This window comes from Thalassophryne amazonica, chromosome 7 (genome assembly GCF_902500255.1).
Source record: "Thalassophryne amazonica chromosome 7, fThaAma1.1, whole genome shotgun sequence".
Taxonomy (NCBI): domain Eukaryota; kingdom Metazoa; phylum Chordata; class Actinopteri; order Batrachoidiformes; family Batrachoididae; genus Thalassophryne; species Thalassophryne amazonica.
The window spans coordinates 59043460-59065340 of NC_047109.1; the positions used below are offsets into that span (position 1 = coordinate 59043460).

The following is a 21881-nucleotide window of genomic DNA, read 5'->3' on the forward strand; positions in this document are numbered from 1 at the left end:
GAGTTTGTGGGTTATACCACGGAGTCAGGCACTTCTGATTTAAGACTCTCTTTTTCAGAGGAGCTACAGCATCCAAAGTTGTGCTCAATGAGGATGTAAAGCTACTGACGAGATAATCTATCTCACTCACAGAGTTTAGGTAGCTACTCTGCACTGTGTTGGTATATAGCATTGAAGAACATAACAAATAAGGAATCATATCCTTAAACCTAGTTACAGCGTTTTCAGAAAGACTTCTACTGTAATGAAACTTATTCCCCACTGCTGGGTAGTCCATTAAAGTAAATGTAAATGTTACTAAGAAATGATCAGACAAAAAGGGGTTTTCAGGGAATACTGTTAAGTCTTCAATTTCTAAGCCATATGTCAGAACAAGATCTAAAATGTGGTCAAAGTGGTGGGTGGGCTCATTTACATTTTGAGCGAAGCCAGCTGAGTCTAATAATAGATTAAATGCAGTGTTGAGGCTGTCATTCTCAGCATCTATGTGGATGTTAAAATCACCCACTATAATTATCTTATCTGAGCTAAGCACTAAGTCAGACAAAAGGTCTGAAAAATCACAAAGAAACTCACAGTAACGACCAGGTGGATGATAGATAATAACAAATAAAACTGTTTTTTGAGACTTCCAATTTCGATGGACAAGACTAAGAGTCAAGCCTTCAAATGAATTAATGCTCTGTCTGGGTCTTTGATTAATTAATAAGCTGGAGTGGAAGATTGCTGCTAATCCTCCTCCTCGACCCATGCTTCGAGCATTCTGACAGTTAGTGTGACTAGGGGGTGTTGACTCATTTAAACTAACATATTCATCCTGCTGTAACCAGGTTTCTGTAAGGCAGAATAAATCAATATGTTGATCAATTATTATATCATTTACTAACAGAGACTTAGAAGAGAGAAACCTAACATTTAATAAACCACATTTAACTGGTTTAGTCTGTGGTACAGTTGAATGTGCTATATTATTTTTTCTTTTTGAATTTTTATGCTTAAATAGATTTTTACTGGTTATTGGTGGTCTGGGAGCAGGCACCGTCTCTACAGGGATGGGGTAATGAGGGGATGGCAGGGGGAGAGAAGCTGCAGAGAGGTGTGTAAGACTACAACTCTGCTTCCTGGTCCCAACCCTGGATAGTCACGGTTTGGAGGGTTTAATAAAATTGGCCAGATTTCTAGAGATGAGAGTTGCCCCATCCAAAGTGGGATGGATGCCGTCTCTCCTAACAAGACCAGGTTTTCCCCAGAAGCTTTGCCAATTATCTATGATGTTCACCTCATTTTTTGGACACCACTCTGACAGCCAGCAATTCAAGGAGAACATGCGGCTAAACATGTCACTCCCGGTCCGATTGGGGAGGGGCCCAGAGAAAACTACAGAGTCCGACATTGATTTTGCAAAGTTACACACCGATTCAATGTTAATTTTAGTGACCTCCAATTGGCGTAACCGGGTGTCATTACTGCCGACGTGAATTACAATCTTACCAAATTTATGCTTAGCCTTAGCCAGCAGTTTCAAATTTCCTTCAATGTCACCTGCTCTGGCCCCCGGAAGACATTTGACTATGGTTGCTGGTGTTGCTAACTTCACATTTCTCAAAACAGTCGCCAATAACCAGAGTTTGTCCCTCGGCGGGTGTGTCGCAGAGTGGGGAAAAACGGTTAGAAATGTGAACGGGTTGGTGGTGTACAGGGGGCTTCTGTTTAGAACTACGCTTCTTCCTCACAGTCGCCCAGCCGGCCTGCTTTCCCGGCTGCTCAGGATCTGCTGGGGGACAGCTAACGGCAGCTAAGCTACCTTGGTCAGCACCAACTACAGGGGCCTGGCTAGCTGTAGGATTTTCCAAGGTGCGGACCCGTGTCTCCAATTTGCCCAGCCTGGCCTCCAAAGCTACGAACAAGCTACATTTATTACAAGTACCGTTACTGCTAAAGGAGGCCGAGGAATAACTAAACATTTCACACCCAGCGCAGAAAAGTGTGGGAGAGACAGGAGAAGCTGCCATGCTAAACCGGCTAAGAACTAATAGCTGCGCTAAGTTAGCGGATTCCTAAAAACACACAAAGTGTATAATGTGAAAAAAAATTTAGAGGAGATTCAGCAGAGCGAGTGCTTTAGTTAAGGCACGTGAAGATTACACTGTGAAATAAATCATTATCTAGTTATCTAGATCAATCTAACTACACAGATTAAACAGTTAACAGATACAGCAAAACACCACTGTGCCCCAGAACAGGAAGTGATACAATACCGCAGTGAGAGCCAACCACCAGTCAAAGCCCTCCAAAGATTTTCTATTGAGTTCAGGTCTGGAGACTGGCCAGGCCATTCCAGGACCTTGAAATGCTTCTTACAGAGCCCCTCCTTAGTTGCCCTGGCTGTGTGTTTGGGGTCATTGTCATGCTGGAAGACCCAGCCATGACCCATCTTCAATGCTGTTACTGAGGGAAGGAGGTTGTTTGTCAAAATCTTGCAATACATGACCCCATCCATACTCCCTTCAATACAGTGCAGTCGTCCTGTCCTCTTTGCAGAAGAGCACCCCCAGAGTATGATGCTTCCACCCCAATGCTTCACGGTTGGGGTTGTTCTCATCCTCTAAACATGGTAAGTGGAGTTGATTCCAAAAAGCTCTATTCTGGTCTCATCTGACCACATGACCTTCTTCCATGCCTCCTCTGGATCATCCAGATGGTTACTGGTGAACTTCAAAGGGGCCTGGACATGTGCTGGCTTGAGCAGGGGGACCTTGCTGCCCTGCAGGATTTTAAACCATGACAGCATCATGTGTTACTAATGTAATCTTTGTGACTGTGGTCCCAGCTCTCTTCAGGTCATTGACCAGGTCCTCCTGTGTAGTTCTGAGCTTTCTCAGAATCATCCTTTCCCCACAAAGTGAGATCTTGCATGGAATCCCAGACCGAGAGAGATTGAGAGTCATCTTGTGTTTCTTCCACTTTCTAATAAATAATCATAACATTTGTTGTCTTCTACCAAGCTGCTTGCCTGTTGTCCTGTAGTCCATCCCAGCCTTGTGCAGGTCTACAGTTTTGTCCCTGGTGTCCTTAGACAGCTCTTTGGTCTTGTCTATGGTGGACAGGTTGGAGTGTGATTAATTGAGTGTGTGAACAGGTGTCTTTTATACAGGTAACAAGTTCAAACAGGTGCAATTAATACAGGTAAAGAGTGCACAATAAGAGGGCTTCTTAAAGAAAAATTAACATGTCTGTGAGAGCCAAATACTTATTTGCAGCAGTAACATACAAATAAATTATTTAAAAAATCATACATTGTGATTTCTGGATTGTTGTTTTTTTTTTTTTTTTAGATTATGTCTCTCACAGTGGACATGCACCTAAGATGAAAATTTTAGACCCCTCCATGATTTCTAAGTGGGAGAACTTGCAAAACCACAGGGTGTTCAAATACTTATTTTCCTCACTATATATATATATATATATATATATATATATATATATATATATATATATATATATATACTGTATCTTACTTTAACTTTTGTCAGGAACAAACACTAGCAAGCAAGTAAGAACGACTGCGTAGCTAACTATGTGACGTTAGCTTAGCAACACAGACTAGAGAATTATGCACTGCAGGCGAGCAATGTAACTGTGTATTTGCTAATTGCTGACATCAGTCTTGGAAAGGAGAGAAAACAAATTTAAAAAAACTGATCTGTCATGGAGTCAAAGATAATTAAGGCTGCCTGAGTTTTGTGTGCTGCCACCTAGTGGGTAAAAATTCATGCCTCATTTGGGCAACTAATCAACACATAAACTTCAACACAGCTTTCGATGGACCACTATCAAAGTTAACCAGCAAAATGAGTGCAAGAAATTCTATCTAGAAAAAGAATACATGCGTGCAACAAAAACAAGAACTATTAGCGTTGGTAGAACAGGCAGAGTGCAGGCGTGAGGATTTTGGGTTTGCATGTATGAGGTGCAGATTCTGAAGCTTCATCGAAGAAAACCATGCTGTCTGTGAAACATTAACACCAGTAAATCAGCTTAACAACAAACTGTTGAGTTATGTGTTCACATATAGTGGGGCATGTCGACTTTTTTCTAAGGATGCATTGCACAAATTTTTACCCAGTCGGTGACAGCACACCTAACTCGGGCAGCCTCGATTCTGCTTCATCCTCTCAAAGTCACATATTGTCATAACGTATTTTGCATGAGATCATATGAGAAGTTAAGCATGAAATATTGTGTGTATTCATATGAATGTCTGTGTGCATGCACTATGTGCATTTTGCATTGTGTGTTTGGGTTAGGGTTAGAATAACAATAAGATGAAATTCCGGGGGGGGGGAGAGTTGTGATTCAGGAGGTTTTCAATGGCCAATTTGCAGAAAAAATGATTAATCCGCCATGAAATAATAATTTTATATACGCAACATCCAGCGCAGAGCGCGTGGCAGCCGGTAGAACAAAGAATGGCGTCCAGCTGTGAACCCAGAGGGTGAGATCGTCACGACACAGTTCATGCTATTGCGTGAGTCTCAGGCATGCTCGTGTCAGTGCACCTTTAAATTTATTCATTCATTCATTTTCAAAGCCCAGTTATGACTATCAAAGGTCACTAGGATCTAGAGCCTATTCCAGCAGTCACAGGACATTAGGCGGGATACAACCCGCATAGGACACCAGTGTATCACAGGGCCACATATAGACAAAGTCGAATATGTGAGATATGTATGAATTTTTGTGCATTACTTTTCATACATCTTACTGTGAATTTTTCATGAGGATAACCTGTGAGCGTGTAGGATGGTCCAACTCTGCCTGTCCAACAAAGAATGTGTGTGTGTCTGTGTGTGTTGGGGAGGGTATTAACTCGGTGTTTTCCGGTGATCACACCATCAGAAAGACATTTCGCCTCATTTCAACCCTCATCTAATTTATATTTGTGTTTCAAATTCAAGACAGGTTCTGATCTGTGTCATGCACCCAAACCTCAGAACTGGAAATATATAGTAAAAACCAGGTGACCATGAACGCAACCTTCAATGTCACTCTTCCCTTCGATAACTGCATTTCAATTCCACCTCTCAGGCAGAGCGGCCAGGGAATAACCCCCCCGCCATCCGAGGACTAATCTCCGCTTGATAAGTCGCTCCGCCACACAGTGTTCCTGCTGACCCCTCCTGCAGCTCCGTCTTACATCTGAGCAGCGCTTAGGGGGGGAAACGACAGGAAGGCTGCTCCCAAATGTCACTCACCTGCCGCCACTGCTCCAGCTCATATTAACAAGGGGAAACAGGGCTCTGGGGGTTTTGCATATAAATGATCTGTATAATTCCAAAGATGATATCAGACTGTGCGTCTCGGCTCGCGTGCGCTCGTGTCTGCTGACCGGCTTTGATGCCAAGGACAACATGTCTGCTGAGCAGACGCAACATATTGGCCATGTTTTCATATTTTCATTCCTCTTGATGTTTTTAGAACATTTCGCAATCACATTTTGGGGGAGTCGGGATTTGTGCCACACATCACTGAGTCAGTGTTTTAGCTATGTTTAAAATAAAAGCGGCCCCACGTAACACCATCTAACGCAGCAACAGTGGGTGCTTCCTCAGCTCCCCGCGGGGTCATGAGCTCAATATCAAACAGACTCTTCCTTTTTTTTTTCTTTCCTGCAGCTACCTCAGAATGGCAGCAGGGTGACTGTGAATCTGAGCGCCAAAAGTGCATGGTAACATGAGGCAAACGCTCCCCGCACCGACGCTGACACTTAACAGTCCCGAGGAGGTTTATTACAGCTTTACGCTGATTTATTCTTCCTTTCATCACTGTTTCTGCTGTGAAAGGTGTTATTTTTGTGCATTTGGTGGCTCTTTGGTAGCCTGCGGGGCCTGTGTGATGACTGTTTCAGGGAGCTGTGATTTAACACTGTGGAGAGAAATTATTGCCAGCATTATTCGCAGTGCAGCAGTCTGAGGGAAATGAGCTGAACAACATGTTTCTCAAAAAGAAAGAAGGAAGCCAGTCTTGATTTTAGCTGTGGTTCAATATGCCATAACCCGACCCTGGATAAAAGGTGGAAAATGGATGGACGGATGGTTCAATATGCTGATGGGCAAAACGCTTGTGCAGCTTTAGAGCTACTCGTTAATTCCCAGCACTCTGGGAGAGGGTGTACGTGTGTGATCACTTTATTTTTCGTGTGCCTCGCTGACTCTGGGCAGACTTGTCTGAAATGACTTTTAAGACGTAGGGCTTTTGCACTGCCAGATCAGATGTTGGCGCAAACGCTGCTGTGGTGCGCTGTCACAGTTTTCCACCTGGTGTAAAACAGCGCACAGTACAACATAAGTGTGATCGGTAGTTTCACCCATGCACAGTGGTGGTTGTCACAGACAGGGACCACGTCCTTTAAATTGCAAATTGACTTGAATTCATTTGTGTGCTCATGGGCGTGTTTGTCGGAAAATTAGCTCTAGTCAAGCACAGTGCCATGCCCTGGAATTATGTAGAATCAGAAAGTAGTTGAGCTGCAGATGAGGAAAACCCTGGTCGACAGTCAAGTGCACTGTATTTGCCATGTTGAAACTGTGTGTAGGACAGTCAGATGTGCATTGCGTTAGCCGGTTGATGGTGCAAGTACACTCTGCATGCAGAATTTACAGCTAAAAGCTAAACCGCTAACTTTTAGTATTAACTCCAGTATATTGGCAGCTACTAATAGTTTTGAATAAATTAAAAGCCAATCACAAACAACAGCGAGCCAGAGCTTCTGTTTAAGATGAGCCGCCTCTCAGCAAAAGAGAAAAGATCATTTATTTTCACAGCCATACAGTTTTGCAGACGTTTCACAGGAGTCAAGCACAGCATGGAAGTTTTGACTTGTGGTTAAAATTTTAAACAGACTAATTCCGGACAAGTTATCGAAATTAATGTCACCTCTACCATTTTATAAAGTGAAAATATCAGCTACGTTTTAGTATTAAAGTAATGCACGAATTCTGAAGGTTTAACGTTAAACAGACACATGCTGAAAGGCATCATGGGAAGGTTCAAATGACCTGCTCTCATCACTTTCTCTCCTCCCCCATCAAAATGCAGAGAACGCTGCCATCTACTGAATGGTAGTGTAAATAGACCAACAGTAATTTGTGTGTGATAGGTTTCAAATACCACAAAATGTTGCCAAATTTCAGCAAGTTGTACCAAAGTGGTAGGTCATCCTTTCATTATTATTATGGTTAATCTGACTCTAAACCTAACTACCTTAATGTGTCCATATTTCCTGTACAAACCCTAACCAAACTGCAAATGTGTGTTCCTAAACATCTGAACTATGTGTTGTGCATAGGTGTGCAAATTCCTAGAAATATACATTTAAAGGATATTTCTAGGAATTTGCACATGCATGCACAAGAGAGAACATGTTCATGTTCCTGGACCACATTTGGAGGTGAATAGAAGAAACAAGAGCTTGATTGCAAAAGAAAAATTGTAACCTTTTATGCCACTAGGAGATGCGATTTCATGGCTTACTGTAATAAACAAGAGCATCAGTGAGTTGGTTAAAGATAATACAGTCACTCTAAATGTGTAACTTTCATGTTAACATTGAAAGAGATCACTGACTTTACCCTTCTTCACCATAAAATAAAATAAAAAACAAAATTACAGTCGGGGTAAAGTATGTGTGAATCAGCCATAAATATGCTGTAGATAAATTTAAAATATGCGTAAGTGCAGCCTCATGTGTAAGCTCCCACAATCAGATATCAGATTAAATACAAACATCATTTTCATTTCAAAGTTTGATCTAAAACCGGTAACTAATTTTATTTTCTGTATGTGAGAAAGAGCACAAACTGATTTCTCTGCTGTAGACAATCTTTGCAAGCTCTTCTGGCTATTAGATGTTTTTTTATTATTATTTTAAATCTGCATATTTCCCTCAGCCATGGAGGTTATGTTTTGTTCTTTCTATTTGTCTTTCTTAGGAGCCACCTATGATAAGAGGTGATATAGACGGTCACCTTGAGTGGAAAACACCAGGAGACATGCCACAAGACATTTTATTCTTTTCTTTTCTGTGTGACATCTCCGTCACACACAGAGGCTGGAGCTGTGAGTATGACCTGTGTCTGACACACACAATGTGAACACTATAACCTGTTAATATGTACATAAAATCTAGATACTGTGCACACACACACATCTGGTGCAGTCATAGCCTCCGCATGGAAGTGCTGATCAAATACATAGCGTGTAAAGTGAGAGATTGTTACTTTTCTGTGCCTAAATCCTGAGATGTGATGTTCTGAGGTGCATCACTGAGGAGGGAAAGCTTCTGACAGCTGTGAACCCCCCCTCCCCACAAAAAATCAAAGCATATTTGTACTATTCATGTGTGCTCACTGTTTTGTGTTAATTAGTTATTGGTTTGCTTGTTTGTTTACAACATCTGGAAGTGCCATTTATTATCTATATTATAATAGCCAAGTGGCCTCTGTGTGCATGTGTGCATGTGTATGTAATCACTGAGAAATTGGGGAGAGCTGACATTTGCTGTTTGGTATGTTTATGTATTTTGGGTTAAGGATGAACGCTGCAAACATGGAAAGTTGATTGGACAAATATTTTTTTGAGAAATTTGCAATTATAGCTAACCAGTAAAGAATGGACACTGTGCTGCTATGCATCATGGGAGTTCAAGGTGTGGGGGTTTTGAATGTTGTTAATGTGGTTCATGTTAGTTTAGCAGTGTTGTTTGTGTTATTGATTTATTGAGTTTTTGTAGTTCAATTGGTTTATTCAGTTTAGTTAAGTGTTATGTTGCTGTTACCATGAGTGACTTAAGTGTCATGTTGGCACCATCAGTGAAATGTGTATTGCTTTTAATGTCTTCCGCCACTCTTTCTCTCAAATCAAAAGCACCTACTTACAGTATACTGGACAGAAGTGTGTGTGTGTGTGTGTGTGTGTGTGTGTGCGTGCGCGCGCGCGCGCGCGTGCGTGTAAATATATATTTTTGGGTTAAGGATAAGTGGTGCCAAAACCAAACATTCATAGGACTAATATTTTTAGAGAAGCTACATATTTTAACTAACACCACTGAACAAGGGACATTGATATTTACATTCTGGACTCACACACGAAACCAGCAGGAGGCAGTAATTCATCTGTATATTTAAACCGTGAGTGATTTTATTTGGTAAATTCAATGTAAGTACATAGTATAATTGTAAATACATTAAAAATACATGGATGACAAAAGAAAGTGAAAACACTTATTTCCATTGTGATCCATTTAAAAATCTAATGACAAAATAGATTTAAAAATAAAATAATACTGTTAATAATAATAATAATAATATGTATATAACAAGAACCTAAACTATTTATAAATACTTTAAGACAGTAAAATAGCATTAAAAATTACATAAAAAATAAAAAATGACATAATTAACAGGAAATAAAACTGTTGAGTTCTTTTTCAAAAAAATGGTTGAAGTCTAAGGTTCTATAAACATTCTGGACTCATTATAGAAACTTTGCACAATTTATTACCACCCTTGAAAAATGTCAGTTACCGATTTTATAAACACTATTTAATCTAGAGCTCGTGGATCCCACGGACAAAACATGCTAGTTATTATTATTATTTTTTTTTTTATAAAAGTTAAATTTATCACAAAATCCCCATATCATTTTATTAACACATAAAGCTAGTTGGTAATATTTCACAATTTAGCGTAAGACTTACATACCAGGGATGTGCACAATTCAGAATTTCAGACTTGCAATTCTACATCTTCTTTGCTACCTCATTTCAAAATTCAACTGAAATTCAAGAACTGAGCTGAAATTCAAGAGTCATTTTCAATTCCAAGTCCTTGAATCATACATGTTTTTTATTTTAAATAAAAAGTCTGATTTATAAAAAAAAATACATATTTATTTGTGTTAAAGCTGTTGTGGTGTCTGATGTTTTTTAATCCATATTTTTAATGTAGGGGGAATGGGTGGTGATGAGGTAGTACTCTTGAAGTAATGTGGTGATGTATATGTGTGTAGTGGTGGGCACAGCTAACCAAAAAGCTTCGATAACATAATCAGCTAACTGAAAAGTTATCTTTTATAAAGCTAAACCGATAAACCACCCAAAAATTTATCCATAGCTACAGATAACCAATAACTTTCAGTAGCGTCTCCGGTACACTTGCAACTACTAACAAGCTGATTTTGAGTTTTAACATCATGATTGCTTCTGTTAGCATCAAAGGCGACCACAGACCCAAACAATGAGTCAGCACTTCTGTCTCTATGCACCCTACCCACTACTAGAAGCTGCTGTATACTGCATAGCTTCCAGGAGCGCAGTGTCGCTGTGAGGCGGAGGTCTTGGAAAATAAAGCAGTGCTGACTTATGGTTTGGTTTATAAATAAAATTAATACCGATAGAATAACTCCATTAATGTCAATCCTGTCATTTGTACAAGTTAAAATGTAACACATTTATTTTAATTTTAAATAATGCACTAATTCTGAAGTTATGTAACAAACACAGACAGATGCCAAAGGGATTATGGGAAAATGAGCCTCCACTAACACTGATTGGTTGACTCATTCATTCTATGTAAAAACCAAGACAATGTGACGTGTCGTGTGTGTTGGTATTTAAATGTGCTTTTGTAAAATATGCCATTTTAACTATATGTAAAAAAAAAAAAAAAAAAGCAGTTTGTTAAAGCCATTACTAAGTCAAGTTGTGATTTGACAACCGTCTGATGTAACTGGGATCAAAATGCATAGAACACTGCCATCTACTGGTGCCCAGATGCTCAGACCCTTACCCAGAATCCTTTGCGTACAGGGTTTTTTTTTTCACCAGAGAGTTCTGCGGTTTAAACAACAGAATCCACGACGACAGTTGTAAATGAACATTATACAACCAAAATGTATATGTTTTCTTTAGCTGCAGCAAGAGGCTGCAACAACTATCAGGTGCGCAAAGAATTATAATTTGTGGGATATCTCAATACTTAGGGCGAATACTGCCATGAACACTACTGTCCAGTAGATGGCAGTAGAAACCGGAGAGCTAACAGGAAAATATTGGATAAGCAACCTGAGCTTCTTATGACTTTTAAAACAAACACAATAACAAGTAATGTCTATAAACCCAGAGAATATATTCATGAGAGTTTTAGGCACAATATACACAGAGTTTAATGCTGTTGTCCGTGTGGAGCCTTATCAGAGCATATCAAATGCATTTCTCCTGTTGTGACTGTACCGGGATTACCCATAATGCACCACCTGCACACAGAATGTCCACACTAAAACCTTCAAAATTAGTGCAGTACTTTAAAACTAAAACATATAGCTGATATTTTTGCTTTATAAAACGTCAGAAGTGACCTTAATTTAAATGACATGTCCAAAATTAGTTTGGTTAAAATTTTAACCATAAGTTAAAACTGTATGCCTCTGGATGACTTGGGTGATATTGTCGGTAAGTTGGTATTGTGTCAAGAGAAGTTATCTTGTGATCAGTTCTTCTCTGATTGCAGAGAATAGAGCGGTTTCTACTGAAACCAGTGCTCTTCTGTTTACAGAGAACAGAGTATTTTTTTTGTCTACAAAACCTTTAACAGGTAAGTGCTGAAATCTTTGATATCAGACTTAACAAAGGTTTTTAGCTGTTAATGCTTGATTTACTGCACCTGCAAAAACATATTAACAGTCTAAAAATTATCAGACTGAAATTTATTGGAAGATAATTGGTCCAATGATGCTGTTCAAAGTTATCTCAAAAGCTAATCCAATAATGAAAACATTAGCTTCAATAATTGGCAGAACTGTGCCCACCACTGTATGTATGTCACTGTTAGTGCATCTTATGACACGTTAAAAGATTTTCAAACATATTTTTCACAATTATAAATCAGAATACACAGCAGAAATCTGAACTCTAAAACATCTAACGAGAAAACCCAGGTTGGAAAATTCTCTTATTTAAAAATCCTTTAAATAAGAGAATCCCATTGGGCTTTGATTGATTGTGTTAAGCCTGTTTTAAGCAGCTATATTTTCTATTTTATGTCTGCTTTAAAATAAAGACGGGCTGATTCCTACACACTGTAAGTTGCTGTCTTTACTGTACGTGCACGTTTGATGCACCTTTATAGAAGCAGGGACTTTAATATTCACGTTTTACTTGGAAAAAAAGTCACAATGTAATAGTCACTTTTCAAGGCTACATTTATGAATTATTTGATCTTCAAAATACACATTTATTATTTTTTGACAGGAGCCACACCGAGAAAGCGAGAGAGAGAGAGAGAGAGAGAGAGAGAGAGAGAGAGAGAGATACGGCCACAGGCCTATAGACAGTGACAAAGTGATAGAGTGGGAGCAAATTGATTACAGTAAGCACCAACCCCCCGCATTTCAGATAATACTTCAAGATAATAATGTGGCCAAGACTCTAAAGAGACACAGAACTGTCCGCCTCCAATTCCAGCCCCACCCAAGTGTCAAGTCCTGTATGAGGGACAATAGAAAAGGCAGCTTGGCCTGCAGACGCCCAGTTCTCTGGCTCCTTCATCCATCCAGTGCAGTCAGCCTGACAAACTAATGGAGACTAATCAACTGTCAGGGCAAACACGCAGCACACTACATCTCCCATACCACGCCTCCTTCCTCCACAGCTCACTGCCGCCAAACTCCCACCCCACCATCATTTCAGTTCTAACTGCCAGGAATAGAAATAACAGAATGATAACTATATATAAAATGCTGGCGGCTTCCTAGAGGCACACTGACGCACAAGCTTATATGATTTTACTTAAAGAGCAAATGCATAAATTATGAACCTGAACCTGTCAAAAGTATGCACAGAGGTGAAACCTTCATAAATAATATTATATAAGCATTGGGTAATACATTGAAGGAACCTGCAGTACATTTCCTTCTTTTAATTATTCCAGTACAGCAAATAAATCATGTTGTGATCAATATTATGCTTATTCTGTCAAGTTTTCAGAAAAATTAATCCAATCATTCATTTTCCAAAACCACTTACTCCAAACAAGGGTCATGGGGGGTTAGAGTCTATCTCAGCAGCCATAGTACAAGGGGCAGGGTACACCCTGGACAGGACATCAGTCTCTCTAGTTTCCATTTCCTCTAACCTGCATGCCTTTGGAAGGGGGAGGAAGACGGAGCACCCGGAGGGAACCCACGCAAACATGGGGAGAACATGCAAACTCCGTGAGAAATTATTTTCGTTAATTTATTTGGAGGTTATTTCATTTAAAGTCTTGAGACACTGCATACCAATGCATGACTGTTATTGTATGGTTATTACTTATCCTACTACCTTAAGTAACAATGTGTGATGTTGTGCTGTCACTGATTTTGTTTTTGGTGTTGTGTTATCCGCTTTTAAAACATACACAAATGAACTTTTGTGGTTATTAAAAATTTTGTCCACTGACATATTGGCAGTACACAATGCTAACATGCTAAGCTAGAACATGCCATAGCAAACCCAACAGAGAAAATGGCTTATTCTCCTAGTTATCACATTACTTTCACTTCTACATGCCACAATTTTGACCATATGTGGCTATAGTGTTGTTGGTTATATTGTTTTGGGTACAAAGGAGCATACGTACAGATGTCTTGAATCCTGTATTTCAGAAATGAGGTGGGAGATTTTTCCAGAGTGGGAGACTTTTCCCAGTAAATTTATGACTTCATTCTTGTAAATTCTGACTTTTTAGCTCCACCTTTTAAAGAAAACAAAATCTTCTTGTCATCATATAAACCTACAATTCTGAATGTATAATAAAAAACATTCAAAAATAAATACTTATAAATTACTATCACTACTTATGTCATGTAATACATTTTCCAAAACATTACCTGTGACAAATGTAGTTCAGTTTTGAACACCAGACTTTGCTGAGATTTTTCCAACATTTTTTTCAAGCATTCTTCAACAATTTCCATTTACTTGTAGCAAATAAAACTTAAAATTCAGGTTCTTCTCTTGGTTTACAGTACAACCAAGGACACAGCAATGTTTGAAGCATGTTTAAATCCTCTCAATATGCAGAAAATGTGTCACTCGCACAATGATGATCCACTACTTTGCTACCTGATACAAAAATGGTGACTGTGTTACTATGCTCAGCCCAACTTGGCTAATAATATTATTATGACAGGAAATAGCTTATTGGGAACAGTGAGCTCAGCAACTAACTTTTTTCGAGTATTTTGTCTTTTTTAATATCTCTGAAATTATTTCTCTTTTGAGTTCGTGCTTGATAATTTCAGAAGACACATTTCAGCCCTGACTCTTGATGGAAAAGGTTCAGTAAAATCCCATGTTGTTGTCTTACTGCTGGTGTAACACTGCTATGCCCTTCATGGTGACCAACGGTAAGCTGCTTTTACACTGAAGTTAATACAACCTTCTGCATTCTGCATCATCTGTTGACTGCGAATATGGAAACACAATTTGATCTTGCACTGACGTGTCATTTAAATGTAACTCCCGCTGTGGGACTTAAGGGACATAAAGTATGGATATGATACTTAGAAAATGGTGTCTCCTCTGTGAAGTAGTGCTGAAGTTTCATTTCATTTCATGACACTTATTCGAAGTAGATGGCCATTCATAGGAATGGTTATGTGAGTTTGAAAATCCACTGGTATTTGAGCAAGCTCTTCAAAAAACGTTAACAGCTACAAAGATTCTACTGAGAAAGGAAAAAATATCATTCCCAGTTGACCAGTAATAGCAACAGTGTATCAGCCTGTGTCTCACTATGGTGTGTGAGCCAACAACCTACGACCTCCAAAGCTATCGAAACAATCTTTCTAACTGGCAGGCCAAGTTTTAGTGTGTATGCATTCCCGCTAGCATTTTGGACTTGATGCCATACATAATTGATGGACACCAGCAGGATGTCTGGCATGGATTAGGATGGAAAATCAGTGCCATTAGCACAACGTGAGAGTATGACTGACTAATTGTCAGAAAATAAATTACAGTGGCTGTTCCTATACAGGGACCAGAATGCTGATTAACACTTTATTATTACAAGAAAATCAGATTGGAATTTACAGCCATTGTGCAATATGCTGTAAACAAGACTGATAGAATTCATCTGCATCTGAATTTTTAATGTTCTACTTGGGGGAAATGCAAGTCTAATGGCATTTTCAAGGCTAGATTACTTGATCACAGCAGAAAATTGCAGTTTAAATCAGTTCAAGGTTGCCTCATCTTGCAGTGGTTGATGCAGCAAAAAAGCCATATACCTGAAGTCATTCATGTTTTCAACTGTGCATGTTGAAGGGTTGAAACTGTTGATTCTAAATGACACTGCAGCACAAAATGAACATAACTGTGCCAAAAGATTTTAAAAATTAATTTAAATCACAATTAAAGGGGAATGGTGCACGGCACTTATCAGAGAAGCCTAATTTCCTACTGAAATAACAAAGGTCAATGATCATTTGATGCCTTTTTTATAGAATAAGCTCACTTTTTTACCCACCTACGGATATTAAAGCATAGCAGTTAAGGATCTGAGTACTGGACTCAAGGTTGACAATTGCGTTGTTTATGAGAAATCCGTCAAATCAGTCAAGTTCCAGAAATCCACTGTACGCACAAAATAGCAACAGAATAACCATAATAACTTACTTTAACATAAGCAATCATGGAGAAATATAAGTACAAACTGTATGATGAAATATGGAAATCTTTGTTTATTTATCTAGGGTGCTATTTACCAACCCTATGTTGGTCTTAGAAGATAGTTCCTGTCAGTTTGTTTCATGTGGCTGTAGTACACAGCAAATATATGTAAGCAAGTATAAAATGCAGCAATAAATCAATGACAGCAACACCAATGTAGGTTTTTAGTAAGTTTTGGTAAAAAACAGTTTTGAGGTCATTCAGAACGATACTAAAATTGTTTAATGGGCACCCGTGTACTTTGTGTTTGGTGGTTTGTGGAAAAAGTAAGATTTGATTTCTAACAGTGTTTTTATATGACTAGGATTCGAAAAAAAAGTACATTTGCTTATAGTTTAGTTGAAAAATAACTTACCTTCTTTGCCAATCAAGAAGTCCAGGTAGCGGTAGGTGTAGGCTATGCCTACCTTGGTTTCTACCTGGGGTCTCTTCAAAGTGGAGTAGATCTTCCCTGGACTGTTATCATCTGAGGGTGGCTTAATCTTCCGAAGTCCGCATCCCATGGTTCCACACTATGTATGTACGTCTCCCTGCACACAGACCCTGATCAAAAGATAAGATTAGCTGAGATGTTTTATTGTCTCAGAATGTAACGAAAGTAAATGTGTGCTGTTTATGTGTGACATACACCTGAGCCTTGAAAGTGATTATGCAACCAACCCAAATTGAATGGACTTCCCTTTGGCGCTGGGGGTCAGTGTCTGGGCACCGGAGCTGTGATGAATCATTTATTTATACTGTAAAATCATTGGTGCTTGTCTGAAAACATGATTCCTGTACCACTCTTTTTGGCTCCAGAAACTGGATAAATCAAGCCTGATAAATATTTGTCTTCAGTATAAAAACTCTGTAAGTAACACCTTGAATTTCATTCATTATTTTACAAGTATTTCTAAATGGTTCCATCAAACCCTTATTTTCAAACAAGCCTAGAGTCATATTTCCCCTCAGGCTCTCCTCTATGATAAATTGGTATAATGCTTAGTCAGTTTTTATAATCTCTGACATTACAGGGAAATCATACTACAATACTCCTCCCAGCTACTACAGCAGATTTCCACTAAACCCAGTATGTGGATCAAGGCCTTTAAAGTGGATATGACACTTAAAGACAACATAGTCTTATTACATGTAATAAAGGTTATATAGTTCGGTCAACCTAAGCGTTTTGGGAAAATGGATGCGGTTCTCCCGTTATATACAACATTTGAACGTCCCGCCACTGAAAAATGTGCACGCCCCATGACCAGCTTCCCGCTAAGCACCAAACCTGAAATACATCACTGCCTGTGGACCGTATCGCTTGCGCGCCTGGCGGCCGTTGTTTACACTGTTTTTAGCGGCAGATACTTTGATTAAACACAGCTCTCAGGGACTTGTTTGTCGATATGCCTGACCAGTGTGTTGCAGCATATTGCACAAACACAAGGACAAAAGGTTTTAGCCTTTTCAACTCCAGCCAGATTGATCGAAAGCCACGGTGTTGTGCAATGCACGAAATGTCCGGCTGCCGCTCGCTCCGCTCGCACACCCGCATTTGCTTCCGACAGCAGACACTTTCCTCTACTGTCTCCATGTTCTCACCGCTCACAGGAACACCTAAAATGTCAACCCCAAATAATATGTTCACAATACTCTTGAAATGGTCAAGGAACTATCAGTGTAATACGTAGTAAACACGGCGGCGGGATGTTTACTTTTGTTTTCAGTGATTTTTTTCTAAACTTTCGCCGTTTATTTCCTATTCTTTTGTGAAAATAACGTAACTAAACACGGATGAATGCAATGCCAGGCACTCGAAAATGGCAAAAACCTGAAGGTAATGGCGGTGGTCCGCAAGCAGTAGCTACACTATCATGGCTCCGGAACAATAACAAAGGCTAGAATCGAAAATGCTATAATTATAGTGTTATAAACAGCAGCAACAAAAATCAAAGCCTACCTTACCATTCCGTATTCTGCAACCTTTCAAAATCCATCAGAATTGGCACGTCTCTTGCCTCTACTTCGGCTCCGCCATAAACATCGTCGGCATTATTTTCGCTGCCAGAATGCTCCTGGTTTGAATGTTCGTCCGAAAGATACAGCTCCAATCTGTAGGGTCTAATCACTGCTGCAACATCCTCAGGATCCGAGTCAGAAATAATCCACACTTGAAGAGGAGTCAGAAAAGTTCTCGATCTCGTCACTGTCCATGCTGAGGTCTATCTGTTCCAGTTGTCAATCTAACAGACAAAGACGGGACTCTACACGGTGTGATGTCACAGCATCACGTGACCGCTGATGGAACGCTGCCAGCACGCTTTCCAAGAAACACACTTTTGAGAAGCTGTACAAACTTTATTTCTCAGTGATAATAATTAAAACCACTTTCAACTTACTATACTGTATGTATATTTTGATATTTATATCAGTTTTACCTAATTTTGTAGGTGTTATATCCACTTTAAATGGTTTATTTTGGCAAGAGTTAAGGTCATTGCGGTCAAATGGCAACATTTTCTTTTTCACATTGATGTCCACCAAACCTGGCACACACATAGAGACAGGCTCTGGCAATGCACAGGAATGTCAAGTCTGACACTGGTCTCACTGGGACCAAGATCCTGTATATTTGTTGGCTTTTTCTACTGAGATTCTTTTGCTGATTTATACTAAACACGCTATTTCAATGAAGGTTCACCTCAAACCTGCCTTTGAAGAATTCATTTTGTCAAAGGTCAAGGTTGAAGACTTAGCTTCTTAACTTAATTTGGAGCAAATGTAACACATATGTGGCTGGATCCCAGAGTTGCCATGCTAAGGTCAGCCAGAGGTCTATCATTTGGGTGAAGGTCAAGGTCACTGGGGACAAATGCTGGATTGTTGTAGACTTTACTGTCTTCATTCTATGCACACATTAAAACCCATAGAAAGTCATAGTTTTTAGACACATAAAGCATAAGGTTGTCACTGTACTCAACCCAACATCAAAAATGGACTCTTTCATCAAAAATGGGCTATTTTGGTTTTGACTGACAGGACTGTTTGATAAAAATCATTTGATTTTCTTTTCATCCCCTGATCATAGTATGTCCATCTTGTACTTGACATATTGTTTTTACATCTGAATAAACTGTAGTAAATCTATAGCCTTGCAGCATCAGTGCAACCTTTGAGATATGGTGATGAAAAACAAAGATATGAAGGAAAGCTGGCATGGGCACAACAGACAACGGAACATTTAGGAATAGAAAAATGCTCCCAACACCTACAGGACTGTAGCCGAAAGCAAAGATTTCTCATGCTTCCTGTTTTGTTTGTGTTTGTTGTTGTCTGTGGCACATGCACAGGCCCTGCACACATGTCCACCTAACTATCATGTGCGCTTGCATCAGCCAAGCTTGAACCTTCGTGCGCACGCATGAGTTTTTTCACACCTGTCGGTTGCGTCAATCGCCTGTGGGCAGGCTTTGAGTGAGCACTGGTCCACCCCCCTCGTCGGATTTTCATTGTCAGGGAAATGTCTGAATGATTTGGAGCTTTGCTGCATCAAATTTTTCCAGAAACTGTGAGAGACAGCCAGGTGGACACCATTCGCTAAATTCAGATGGCTTTCAGGGATGATTTTATGGGGATCACACAGATTGAGGAGTGTTACAGCCGGTTTAAAGACCGCCCACAGCGGCTGAGAGCGCATCGCGTTCCGAGCGGCGATCGACAGGCTGAAACGACCAGATCATTTCCAAACTGAACGCTGTGTTGATCTGGGACGTCGTCTGACTACCACAGAAATGGCAGAAGACGTGGACCTCAAGACTTTTTCGGCACATTCCACTGTTACAGGAGTTTTTGTCATGGAAAGAGGAGCGGAGGAATGCGCCACCGTGCCGCGAATGGCATGAGACAAAACCACAGGAATTCGCGCGTTGGGACGGAGCTGCATGGCTCTAAGCAACGCCGTGATGAAGCCTCACAGGACATGTTCTGGCATGTCCAGCTAATCCACAATTTCTCGGATAGTCACACGACTGAAAAGCCACCAAAAGCCGTCTGAAAGCCGACCTGTGAAACCAACACGGAGGTGGTTTTGTGCATGTGTGTGTGTGTAATGTGGAGTTGTATCAGGAAGGGCATATGGTGTGAATCTTATGCCAAAATCAACATGCAGATCCACCTCGGATCTGCTGTGGCAACCCCGAGTGAGAAACAAGGGAACAACCAAAGGGTCTTACTATTATAATCCATGTCTTTTCAGTTTGCTTATTTTTGTGCAGTAAGCTAGTTTGTGAAGCAAACTGATTTTATTGATCCAGAAGAATATTATTTGGAAGTATACTGTCAACAGTATTTTTTTAATGAAATGTATTTATTTGTTTATTTGTTTAGGCTGCCCCAGTCACTCTAGGTCACCACTGCAGATATGGATTGGAATTTGGCACAAGTTTTAAATAGGATGTCCTTCTTGATGCAACTCCAGTTCTATGTGGAAAAACATGCTCACAGGTCCTGTTGTTCAAAGTGGACGCCCGTCCGAGTACTAATCCAGACCTACGCTGGTTTACTACCGAGAGCTGACAGGACCAGATGTGCTTAGAGTGCCCTGGCTGTGGCTTGACAATATTTTTTGTTAAATAATTCAGATTTGCAGTGAACTACACCAAGTTATGTAAAATGTGTGAGACTAAATTGTGTGCAAACAATGCATCACACAGTTTTGCTCAGTGTATTTACTGTTGCCAATAAAAGCCTAGTCCTAGAAATTTGCAGTTATCATTTATCTGTGACACACAGATATGAGTCAGATTTAGAGGGCATTTGTGTGAGAAAAAAACTGGTGAAAAGGAAAATTAACTTTTGAACACAACCTTGGGTGTTTCTTATGCCACAAATTGCATACTTTCAGATAAAAGTATCAAAACTATCCAAATATGAGTCTTTCATTTACTTTTTAAGTGAAATATGTCCAAAAACATTTATTTTCCTGTGACAAAATAATTTGAAGTATCACATTTTATAAGATCTGTGTTGAAATAGAATAAAGTAATGGCTTTCTTTGAACCTTAGATTAAGTCTTTATGTTCTGTTCTTGTGAATAAACATCACTTCTACGTTATTTCAGCATATATTACGGCCATTTTTACAAGGCGTTGCTGCTAAAGTCCAGTCACAAAATCAATAGGAAATTTTGCACTTTTAAATAAGAATTTCACTTTGCCTTCTTCCTCTGGTGATGGTTTTAAAGGTTTGTGTGCATATGATACATCATTTCTTGCAGAGTTTAGTGGTGAAATGAATGGCAGCCAGAAAGCAGCAATTAATAGTTTAAAATAAGAACTTCCATTGCATTTACTAACCCTACCCCCTTAGATTTTGAAAGCATGAAAAAATACATGGAATTGTAAAACAAAAAATAAACAAACAAACAAACAAACAAACAAAAAAAACAATCTCATTCAATTTTGCTAGTTAAGTCACCAAAATTGATCTTGGTGTCCCACTTTGATAGTCTATAACAAGGCCATTTTCTATTGGCCTACAATTAGCCCTGAAAGAAGATTACATTTTTTAAATGACAAAACTGTTCCCTTTTTTATTGAAAATGTTCCAAATGTTATTCAGTAATTTGCTTGCTATTGCTTTAGTAAACCTAATAATCAGAATAATTTCAAATTTGATTGTTCTGAGTGACATCTGAAGTCTGGAGTTAATAAACCCTCTTTTTTTTCCTCTTGTAACCGAGCAGAACAAGAATGCCTTTTCATCTTGCTTACCAGGTCACGCTGGCCGACATGAGGCAGAAATGATGATTTCTGTTTTCTAGTAACATTGCATTCAATATTCACCAATGTGAAGAGAAAAAGGTCTTTCATATACTTATTTAAACATGCGATTGCTATGATTTTCCCAGAAGGGATTTTGTTTGTAATCTTTCATCAATAAATGACCTGAAGCATCAAAAGTAATGAACATTTTGCAATTTTACTGTCATTTTTCAGAGAACATTTTACCCCAGAAACAACTGCTTACAGACCCGAAATGAAAAACTATATTTTGCTCCAAATGTCCTTTAAATGTAACTCAAAGCTTGAAGTGTGTCATATGAATCTGAACATTTTGTTAACATCTG

The 21881-nt window shown here is 39.3% G+C and overlaps 1 protein-coding gene across 1 annotated transcript in view; it reads right to left on the minus strand.

Annotated features, from left to right (window-relative positions):
* The window catches only part of LOC117514004 (raftlin-like), a 365659-nt gene that overhangs the window by 308209 nt on the left and 35569 nt on the right, over positions 1-21881 (minus strand). The window contains exon 2 of the mRNA XM_034174289.1: positions 16128-16315. Within this exon, the coding sequence (XP_034030180.1) occupies positions 16128-16275 (148 nt within the window). The 5' untranslated portion in view covers positions 16276-16315. The remainder of the gene's footprint in view (positions 1-16127; positions 16316-21881) is intronic.